This window comes from Pieris napi, chromosome 13, assembly GCF_905475465.1.
Source record: "Pieris napi chromosome 13, ilPieNapi1.2, whole genome shotgun sequence".
Classification (NCBI taxonomy): Eukaryota; Metazoa; Arthropoda; class Insecta; order Lepidoptera; family Pieridae; genus Pieris; species Pieris napi.
The window spans coordinates 6,943,925-6,955,111 of NC_062246.1; the positions used below are offsets into that span (position 1 = coordinate 6,943,925).

The following is an 11,187-nucleotide window of genomic DNA, read 5'->3' on the forward strand; positions in this document are numbered from 1 at the left end:
ATTTAAATAATCGTCAAATTTATAAAAACCTTTATTGATTAATTTACGTTTAACGAGAGTTTTGAATTTATTCAGTGATAATGCTTTAATTTCGCTTGGGAGTTCGTTGTAAAAACGAATACAATTTCCATACAGTGGTTTTTCTTCTGAAGCTATGTTATGCCTTTGAAGATCAGAACCCTAAAAACTAGATACCGCATAAAGTGTGGCAAATACCACAATTTTAATAAGGATCACCCAAGTAATGCTGTAAATAAATAAAATGAATAAACAAAATGTACGACCTGCAAAAATGCCCTCATACTAGAGATGAAAAAGTAGTAATGTTGTAAGTTACACATTTAAGGTTGTTAAAATAATTGCCACAAATGTTGAAAAACAATGTTGGAATATTTTGTTTTTAACAGCTTTTGCTTCAAAATAGAAAAATAATGGCCTATATTGACAACAATCCCATTTAAATTTAATGTATTGAAATATAATGTATGTGTAATTTCTATGTAAATTTACATGACACAATAAAATGTTTTTTCATAATGTGTCGTTTACTATGTATTTCCAGCACACACGTTTCCACACGTTTCCAGCGTCGATATATTTAGTCTTTACCATAATAGTCCAATGAAATATTACATGGGCTAAACATTTGTTAGAGGATGCAATTGTATTTATGGGACATGTAGGGGGGGTCAATACAAGCTTAAACCCAAGTTTATGGGGTTGGCGCCCTTGTCCCTCGGCCGCCATCTTGGAAAAAGGGGTGAAAACACGTTTTTGGCTATAGGCCTCTTGGATATCGTGGCGAAGCTACGGCAACGCCATCGGTCGGTTGACGGCGGCAACTCGAGATCGTTTTTCTCATAGCAGTGAACATAATATGATTAGCATAAAAGTCACTGCATCTTTTTGATGATTGTTTATTTTAACACAATTAAAAAAGTATTCAATCAATATTATGAACCAAACTATTATTATGTGTGGATTTCAGAAAATTTAAGCAGGCTTTTTCCGCGGAAAATCTGTGTCAAAAGGTAAGTAAATACACGAACCATGATTGACCAAAATGATGAACCAAATATTTTTTAAATTCATTGTATATAATAATTATTTTTACTGCGTACTTTTTTATTTGTTAGATCGTCGTATTACTAATAATAGGATGTTCAATTTATCTAATAGCGCACAAACTATTCCAAAGCCATCATGATATTATGCAGATCTAGACTCTAGAGGTCTTCGAAATCCAAGATGGTGGAGAACGAATCAATCTTGAAAAAGTAATACCACAGACCAGAGTAGATAATCGACCGTACGACGTGAAAGTGGAGGTACTATTATTAATTATATTTTCAGCAACTTCTCATCTACACATGCAAAATGAAAATATATTTCTTACTTTACTTTATGTCTCTAAATTTTGATATTATTTTATCTGTGAAAACATTGATATTTGACATTGACAACTATACTTTGATAGAATATAAAAAATCTGTTTATTTAGTGAATTTTAGTGCACTAAAAATAACACTAATTAATTTAACATCATATTATAAATACTAAAATACAACATTACTTAAAAGTACTTTGAGTAAAAATCTAAGTTTATCTCCAACTTTAATCAATTTCCGTTGACCTGAACCTGACATCAAAAGATACAACCTGATATCTAATTAGTTACGATTTGAATAGCTATACCTAATTTAAAACGACACAAACCATTAGAATCTTATCATATTACTAACTCTACTGTGGAACACAATTCACATCATGCATGATAATTTGTCGAATCCTGTATCAGGGAATATTGATTATGATAGCGTAAGGAATTTGATGTTAACTTATATCCAAATAAAAAAAAATATTCCGATTAACTTATCTTTAACTTTCTAGATGGCTGCATTACAACAAAAAAGAACACTGGCTTTTGTAAATCATTTCATATTAACTACAGTTCAATTTTTAAACAACTTTGCTAAGCAGTGTGAACAGAAATTAATGTGTTATGAAAATAAATTAGAGAAAATCAATGCATCTTTGGTTCTCTTAGAAACAAGGGTAATTAAATTGTTTATATGATCAGTTACTACTAGATACTAATTATAAAAGTAGTCATTTTTTTTAATTAAGAAAAATTTGGTTGAATATAAATAAATTTGTTGCTGTCATAATCATTTAATATAAATTGCAGTTGTCATCATTACCAGAAATTAGTGGTCCAGAACCTACATTAATAAATCAACAATTTGAAACTGAATCAGAAAATACTACTCAACCTGAAGCTACAACAGATGCAGAAGAAAAAACAACAGATGTAGAAGAAAACCCAACACAAACCATAAAACCGGAATATGTGAGATTTGTAAAAATGGTACATGTTGGAGTGCCTTTACAAGCAGTCAAATTGAAGGTGTCATTAGAAGGTTTGGATCCTAATGAATTAGACATCATTTTGAAAGTTTAAATTAATGTAATAAACTAATGTTTAAATACCACAATTGCATTAATAAATTATTTAACTAAAAGTTTTATTACTATCAACTCCATAATACCATTGTTATTGACTTTAAATATACCTTTGATGTATGTACTTAATTAATTTTTAATCACTTGCTGTAAGTAGAATAGGGAAAATTTCAGCTTTTTATTGTTCGATCTAAATTGAAGAAAATATACTTTAATTAGAGAATTATTATTAATCCTTGTATTGGGATTTGGGATTAAAGTTAATTATGTTTTTTTATCCATAGAGCATGAGACCACATTTTCCCCGCAAAACTATTTCACAAAATAGTAGATTAGGCTTAGTCTAGGTGGTCAATTCAACAGAGACCATATTTGAAATTATTGAAAGAGTGTTACATGTATTGACATAGATCTTGATTTTAGTTGAAAGACATTATTAAATATATAAAATAAAACTAAAAACTGCTGTGACTTATTTATTAACCAATCTAGAACTGAATCATCTGTCCCTTCCTCTTTTTGTCTCCTCCAAGCTCAAAGTGCTTACATCTCTTTAGAGCCACTTGGGACCTCACTTTGCAATCTGCACACTCAAGACGGAGCACAATTTTCTTAGTAGTTTTAGCCTGGAATAAGGTAAAATTAAAAACTCAGATTATTATTGAAATTAGGAATAGTTAGCAACAGATAATACACCCACAAACATAATTAAACAATGCATCAAAATTTTGAACAGCTTTTAGCAATTCATTTAAGCTAAACTTTAAAACATGATTGTTTTTTTTTATTATAGCAACCAATTACTCTTTTGGGGAAAAGTTAAAAGTTAAACATAAATGGCTTTAAATTGTACACCTATATTACAAAACTGTTTGTTTATAAAATAGTATGGATATATAGAAAAACATATTTTCAAAAAATTACAAAGGCTAATCTTGACTGGAGGTTGAGGTTAGGATTTTACCTTCTTTTTGAAGATGGGCTTTGACTGTCCACCGTAACCTTGTTGTTTGCGGTCATAACGTCTTCTACCCTGAGCAGCATGCCTTTCCTTGGATTTTTTGTACTGTGACACTTTGTGTACTTTGTGAACCTTGCATTTCTTGCAATAAGTCCTGCGTTGTTTTGGTACGTTAACCTGAAATAAACAAATCGGTTAATAAAATACACACGACACCCAACAATTAATACACAAATAAACTTATCACAATCAAAATAGTTCTATTTCACTCAAAACTAGACGCGATTTTAGTGGATTTATATAAAACTACACACCATTTTATTATTTCGTCTTCTATCCAACAAAACGTCACAATGAAAGAAAGATTTATAAAATTTAGTTCTATATTGTGATTGTCAGTTAGACAATTTACAATTGATAGCGTTATGTATATTCTATGTATTATAATGTACTCTATGATCGATAGGCAGATTTCATACCACAGAGTCGTACAATAATCGTAATCAGCTTTAAGCTTTAATAAATAATCTGTTTGTAAATGAATGTAAAGATTAGGCTATATAAAGCAATATAATTTTATGAAACAACAAATGTTTTATAAAAGTATAACTAATTTAGCAACTGCATTCAGTTACTAACGTTGGCTAACTAATAATATATAAACATTATTATATATACCAATAATATATAAATTATAATATATAAACATCTGGTGGCGTTTGTTCAGTTCATCTCGTATCGTTTTGTTCAGATGGATATGCAGGCTCTACCGGTGATCAAATAACTGAAAGAAGTTCCCTTTAAGCTGTTATTGATGAAAAAGATGCAATAATGGTTGACCGTGGATTCAATTGTGTTATGCTATGTAATTTTAAAGAAGGAATTGTAAAATAAAAGTCCAAAGTAATTAGTGGGTTTTATTGTTTCTTAGTCATTCTTATAAGCATATTTATAAAGTAGGGCCTTTTTAAAATATTCCACATAAAATTTGTTCAATACTTTTATACATAACATATGATTGATAAAATTCTTCATCCCTATCCTCATAAAAAAAATTCAATGAATTTTGAAAAATATCCAATGTCATTACTTCGTGACAAGATCTGCCTTTCTTCCTTTTAAATAATCTCCCCGGGTCTTCAATTCTACTTTATAATTATGGAACAGTCCATGTCGAATACATTATTCAGCAGTTTTCACTTGTAAACACCTTTTAAGATTTACTAAATCGTACCTAAGATATACGTAAAAATTGCTGAAAACTGTCAACGTATTGATATGGGTCAAGCGATGATAGCGACATCTGCAATTAGCTTTGCATTTTCTCCTCCATACAATAACAAGAAATCATTGTTTGGGTTGTCTATTATAATACATATTATACTAATTTTTTTTTGGTCAGGAGACAAACGAGCAGGCGCACCCTAAGTAGTTTTGGTTTGGAAATATCTCTACTGGTGGGCGGCAGAAACTGCCTTAGAAAGCGCTTTGTTGTGGAACACCAGGCGTCGAGATGGAAAGGCTGGCATTTCGCATTCTGCCTCGATATGCGTTGAAGCAATTCAGCCGCGTGTATTAGTCCGATCAATTCTTCAGGGAATTCCCCAACATCATCCGCGAACTTGTGATAAATTTGACTAAATTTAGTAGACCACAGTCCGAGACACCATGTAAAAAGGGTCTTCATTTCAGCCACAGGCATGTGGCTGTGGCACTGCTCGACATCAATCCGAAAAATATTAGCACGGCCGGTAGAAAAGGTGTCAAGCCCAGTGCAGACACCCGCACACTGCACAGCAATAAACGTTGCTACACTGCTACATATCATCGATATGCAGGAGAAACAGTGACGGAATAGTACAGTCTTGGGGAACTTTAGCATTTTTGGATTTAAGTCCTTACCAGCATCTTCGACCACGATGTTTTAATCGGCCAAAAACCTAATGATTTCACAGGGAGTCAATTACCTAGTAGGAGTTTTGAGAGAAACCAAACCTGAGCGAAGGCTTTCGTAAAGTCCAAACTGACGGCCAGTGCTTCCCCTTTGGACTCTGCCCTTCAAATAGTTAACTCAATGTACACTTATGATCGTCAAAAAAGAGAGACATATTAAATGCTTCTAATTTTACATTCACTGCCAGTGTAAAACACTTTTTAAATTCAGTGCCAAATCAAGGGCGTAGAACGGAAGAGAAGAACTGGCAATAAACTCTCCGCCACACTTTCTATTTTATACTAGTGTATGAGGTAAGCTTAAATATTACCAGCTGAGCGACTTCGACGAAAGCCGTACTGACGGTCACTAATCAGCTGGTGCTACTAGGTACCACCTACTGAGGAGCTGGCTGTTTATAATGGACCCCATTATTTTAGAACCATCAACCAAGGGGTGATGACTATAGGGTGGTAGTTGGGCGGATCAGAGCATTTAAAAATTATGAATTAATGGCAGTCTTACAAGTGTTTGGGACAATGTCGCGACTCGCGAGAGTAGAGTGCCGGAAAACTGAAAAGATGCGTTAAGCGGCGTTCCCACGAAGCGTTAATCACGACAGTCAACCACGCTTTCGTGAAATACACTTCTGTGTGAACGCATAGGCGTTAAACTTGCTTTCGTGAGGAACGGCGCACGACTCAAGCGTGGATAGATCAAACGTGTTTGATTTTCAGTCGTGATATACCGTTCGTGAAGCCAAGATGTCGTCACAACAACGTGGAATTAAGTTTAACGACAGTGAAACTACGCGTTTTTTGGAGTTATATTCTATGGAAAAGGTGTTATATGATCCAAGTTTGGAGGAATACCGTGATAGAGATTTATATATCGATGTTTCGATAATGACTAAGTCGAAACACGAAGCGTGAACGGCACGAAATCCCCCAACCATGTGAACGTTTCATCAATTCACACTTTCGTGAGTGTCACGAACGACAGTTGACTAGCGTAGTTGACTGTCGTGATTAACGCTCCGTGGGAACGCCCCATTACAATTGTTTGTTTGACAATTGACAGTACTGTACACATTAACAACGTCTACTAACTACTTGTTTTCAATTCATTTTCGCGCCACTAAAGTGAAAAGTTATTACCGATAACCGAATAGTATACAGTTTGTTTCTAGTTTCTACCAAAGAAAATTTATTTCAATGATAAGAATTTAAATAGTTATAAAAAAATATCTTACAGTAAAATGAAATTCGCAATTCCTGAAATATCTTGGCATAATAGGGATCCTGTGTTGAGCGTTGATTTTCAGCCTAAAAATGAACAGAACGATCCATTGCGATTAGCAACTGGTGGCACTGATACTCATGTTGTCGTAAGTTTAGTCAAAAAAAATCTTGTAATTGAATATCTAATGGATACAGTAAGGACGAGTTAATCATTTGCATAAAATCTTTTTAGATATGGTATATTTCAATAAGCGATACAGGCTCTGTGAATTTAGAAGTGGCAGCCGATTTAACCCGACATCAAAAAGCGGTCAATGTTGTCCGGTGGTCACCAAGTGGGAAACTCCTAGCATCTGGTGATGATGAGTCTATCATATTTGTTTGGAAACAAAAAACGGAGGACCTTGCTCCACCATTGGAAGGCGAAGAACAGTATAAAGAAACATGGGTTATACATAAAGTGAGTAAAAAAAATTATTACCTTTACGAAAGCTAATATTCTCATTCTAAACTGTTAAGAATCTAACTCTGCTATATGAAGTATAAATTTATATATATATATTATATTCCTTTCATTCTAGACCATAATTGCATACTCTACAAGTTTATTATCACATTACAGACTCTGCGAGGGCACATGGAAGATGTCTTAGACTTAAGCTGGAGCAGTGATTCTCTATCTTTAGCATCAGGTTCTATAGATAACAAATTAATTTTGTGGGATGTTTCCCGTGGTCGTTACACACACATAGTGTCTGACCATAAGGGCTTTGTGCAGGGTGTTGCTTGGGATCCTCTGGGGCAGCTAATTGCTACAGCCTGTTCAGATAGGTAGGACACTTTTATGTTTTTTGTTGATTTATTCACAGAAAAGATACTATCTTACATTAAAATTCTCTCTATTGTGTGATACACAAACTTAATGAGTTGTTTACTGAGCTATTTATTAAATTGACTTCTATTTCAATTACAGAGAATTTAGAACAATTGATATATCAACCAAAAAGGTTCACTCTCGGAGCAGTAAAGCCGTTCTGCCCTTTTCAAAGGAGCATACACTATATGACACTAGGGTTCGCTTGTATCATGATGACACGCTGCAGACATACTATAGACGGTTACATTTTAGCCCTGATGGTCTCTTTATTGCTGGTCAGTTAATATTATATATTCTGCTAAGATTTTGTATAAAGAAACCATACTATATATCATGTTAAGCTTGACTTGCAAAGTTTGAGATTTTAGCTTTTAAATTTATATCTAATATTTCTTTATAAGAAAATAATTTCCATGTCAAGTTTCAGTTCTAAAGCAATTTGGAAATTATCTAACAGATGGCAAAATTGGACTAGCTACTATATATGAAATAATAAAAATTCCATGTTAAGTAGTAACAAAATTTTCAGCTTCTTTTTTTCTATTTCTATTGCAGTGCCTGGGGGAAGAATAGAAGCAGAGCAGGGCAAAGTAGATGTAAAGCCAATGAATGCAGTTTATATTTATACGCGTTATTCACTTAAAGTGTAAGTTGTTTGTATGTTTATTATAGACGGCTCATTGGTCATGCGAATCCATGGGTCCCGGGTTCGATCCCCGGCTGTGACAAACATCAATGTGATGAGCATTTGGTGTTGTGCTTAGGTCTTGGGTGTTTAAATATGTATTTATATGTCTATCTTTCTATAATATGTATGTATATTCGTTGCCCATAACACAAGCTTCACCAGCTTAGCATGGGACTAGGTCAATTGGTGTGAATTGTCCAATCATATAAAAAAATTATAGTTGATTCATCAATTGACACCCTCAACTATGTTTAACATTAACCAAGAAATGGAATATTTGGAAATTTTAATCAATGACACAATAAAAATAGATATGTTATTAAGGCAAATACATTTAAATATATTTCGGCAGCAGAAATTACACCTAAAACTAAAACATAATTTCTTATTGGAAAAAGGGATTTTTAGGTCTTGCATATCAATGTAGCACAATATCCATATATAAGGTAGTTAATCAGTCATCAATTACGGTCTAAGTAGCTACGGGAGAACTTATCCAACGTATCTCAGCCGAATACATAACCTCCAAATGCGAATCCTCAAACACGTTGTCTCGAGAAATGTGCTCGTCTCATATAAAAATGAAGAAAAAGGAGTTTTCAAACACTGTAAAATATTGACGGTATCAGAAGAAGTTAATAAATGTCTTCTAGTCGAGCACTTTTTTCGAGATGACTTAAAAAAACGAGTAGACCATGACGTACAGACCCGAGCGGTAACGCAAGTCCGGCTCTGTACATTAAGAGCAAACAACGTATATGGCGAGAGAACGTTGAGGTATTTGCTACCGCGGCTAATAAATGGTCTACCAAATCACATATTAGATTGCCTAACGCCAACCAATATAAACAGCAAACTAAAAAACTACTTTTATATGCATTTGTCGCGCTCCTAAACAAGATTGTTATGGTTACATGAATATAAACCACAGCGGTTTGCTAATGTAACTTGTTATGATTGTATTATATTTTTTTTGTAAAATAAAGAAATTTAAAAAAAAAAGTAATATATATGGATATTGTAATATCATTTGAGATAATGTATGACTCTGTAAGACTGTAAGCGATATAAATTTCAGTCCAGCCTGTATCCTACCATGTGCGGACCCTGCCCTAGCAGTGAGATGGAGCAGCCGGCGATATGCTCTGCGCACTAGTGGTCCCACCCCGGCGTTTCCTACTCCACATAGACTTGTACTTGCAGTGGCGACTAAGCGCTCCATACTTATATATGACACGCAGCAAAAGAGCCCTATCGCGCTTATATCGAATATACACTATACAAGGTTAGTATAGGCACTGATTTCAGTTGATCAGCTACAAAAAAAACTCTTTACAAAATTATTTATTATATTTTGCAGATTGACAGACTTAAGCTGGTCAAATGAGGGTCAAGCGTTGGTGGCCTCCAGCACAGATGGATTTTGTTCCGTCGTCACTTTTTCGAAAGGGGAACTCGGAGAAGTGATTCCTAATGATGCACCTATAGGTAAATTTGGGATAAGTCGATAATATGCATGCATTTGTTTATAAGAAGCTAAATAGTCTCATCTTATATATAAATATATATTGTTAGCGGACTAACGCCATCTTCTAGCAGAAACCTATATAAAGCGTGGCAACACCGGCGTTGACTCACTTTTATTTCGAGACTTCGTGCGGAACGGACTTGTTGCTAACCTAACCTCAGTAGATTTTAAAAGTCTAAAGTACCTACACGTTCTAATCTTTTGTGTTTACTAATAATATAATAAATGTGCAGAAACAGCGCGTACATTTATACAAATTACTATCGAGTAGGGCTAACTATTAGGTAAGAGTACATATTCTATAAGTTGATTCCTGAAGAAACATTTCAGGTTGGATCAACTGATTCCTTATTTGCCTTACAGAGTAATCAACCAAACAAATTTACAAAAGTATTTGTACACATAATTAAAAATCTATATTTTTTTTATTACAGAAGCGATGGAAATAGATGAACCAGCTCCGGAAATCATGCCAGAGCAGCTAAAAGAAGAAAAACCAGTGAAGAGTAAAAATGATCTGCCAAAACTAGATTCTTTTATAAAATTCAAAACGCCCACAGAAAAGTCGCCAAAAAAACAAAAAGTTGAAACGATAAAACAAAAAACTCCCGTCAAAGTGGACCTCTTAGTGGAAACGGCGATGTCTTCTTGGTCAGATAACTCCAACAGTGAGGTCAATAAACCGGATAGTAAATCGGCAACTGAAATCATTGTGCTGGAAGACAGTTCGGATATTAAACTTTTTTATGAAGAATCTGAGAGTTCTGTAACAGCAGCTAAGGAAATATCTCCAAACAAGGAAATGGATACTAAAATGTCGGATATTTTAAGTGTAACGGAAAAATCGGACGCTCCTGAAAATAACTCGGATGACCCAAAAAAACCTAAAACCGAAGAGGCAGTTAAAATTTCGCCTAAAAATAAAACGCAGGGCTCAAGACAACGCACTCTAAACGTGGATTTCTTAAAACAAGCTAAAGTGACGGATATAAAAGAAGCGGTGGCCGTGAAATCAGCTCCGAGCCCTAAAGCACCGCGAAGGGTCAGTTTTGTGACACTCTCCAGTCCTAAGAATAAAAAGTCATGTTAAAATAAAAACGTTTTTAACCAACATTGAAAATGTCATATGTTATAGTGAAAACAAGATTGGATATGAAGTGTGATGTCTGATATATTTATAGTATCCAAGCATGTTAGTTTAATTTAGTAAGTTTGTCCATAAATTTCATGGTAACTTAATCATAATGAGATTACCCTCAAATAAAAAAAAATCTTTTTGATAAATCCACGCGTGAATAAAGTGGAAAGTGTATATGGTACCTAAGAAAATACTAAATTTCGGTTAACAGGTATTTGAAGGTTTAATATTTTGAATTATCTCTAAGAGAAAATATCTTCAGTAATCACAAGAACTAGAGTTTGATCTAAAATATTAGTGTTGGTACAATCGAGGGCAATATACAACTAATCTTTGGATAGGACTAAAAGTTATGCAA

The 11,187-nt window shown here is 33.9% G+C and overlaps 3 protein-coding genes across 3 annotated transcripts; 2 read left to right on the forward strand and 1 right to left on the reverse strand.

Annotated features, from left to right (window-relative positions):
• The first annotated feature begins 1,468 nt into the window (after positions 1 to 1,468).
• Positions 1,469 to 2,476, forward strand: LOC125055582 (WASH complex subunit 3). The gene is made up of 3 exons (XM_047658038.1): positions 1,469 to 1,818; positions 1,891 to 2,055; positions 2,189 to 2,476. Exons 1-3 carry the CDS (start codon positions 1,768 to 1,770, stop codon positions 2,459 to 2,461), a joined length of 489 nt encoding a protein of 162 aa, XP_047513994.1. The 5' UTR covers positions 1,469 to 1,767; the 3' UTR covers positions 2,462 to 2,476.
• A 450-nt stretch (positions 2,477 to 2,926) lies between these two features.
• Positions 2,927 to 3,882, reverse strand: LOC125055456 (60S ribosomal protein L44). Its single transcript, XM_047657921.1, has 3 exons — positions 3,739 to 3,882; positions 3,428 to 3,601; positions 2,927 to 3,089 (listed from the first exon to the last, which is right to left on the reverse strand). The coding sequence occupies exons 1-3, from the start codon at positions 3,739 to 3,741 to the stop codon at positions 2,952 to 2,954; spliced, it is 315 nt and encodes a 104-aa protein (XP_047513877.1). The 5' UTR covers positions 3,742 to 3,882; the 3' UTR covers positions 2,927 to 2,951.
• A 2,645-nt stretch (positions 3,883 to 6,527) lies between these two features.
• LOC125055099 (chromatin assembly factor 1 subunit B) lies at positions 6,528 to 10,879 on the forward strand. Its single transcript, XM_047657340.1, has 8 exons — positions 6,528 to 6,744; positions 6,831 to 7,058; positions 7,221 to 7,429; positions 7,572 to 7,750; positions 8,031 to 8,121; positions 9,242 to 9,448; positions 9,524 to 9,651; positions 10,126 to 10,879. The coding sequence occupies exons 1-8, from the start codon at positions 6,616 to 6,618 to the stop codon at positions 10,779 to 10,781; spliced, it is 1,827 nt and encodes a 608-aa protein (XP_047513296.1). The 5' UTR covers positions 6,528 to 6,615; the 3' UTR covers positions 10,782 to 10,879.
• Positions 10,880 to 11,187: the final 308 nt, after the last annotated feature.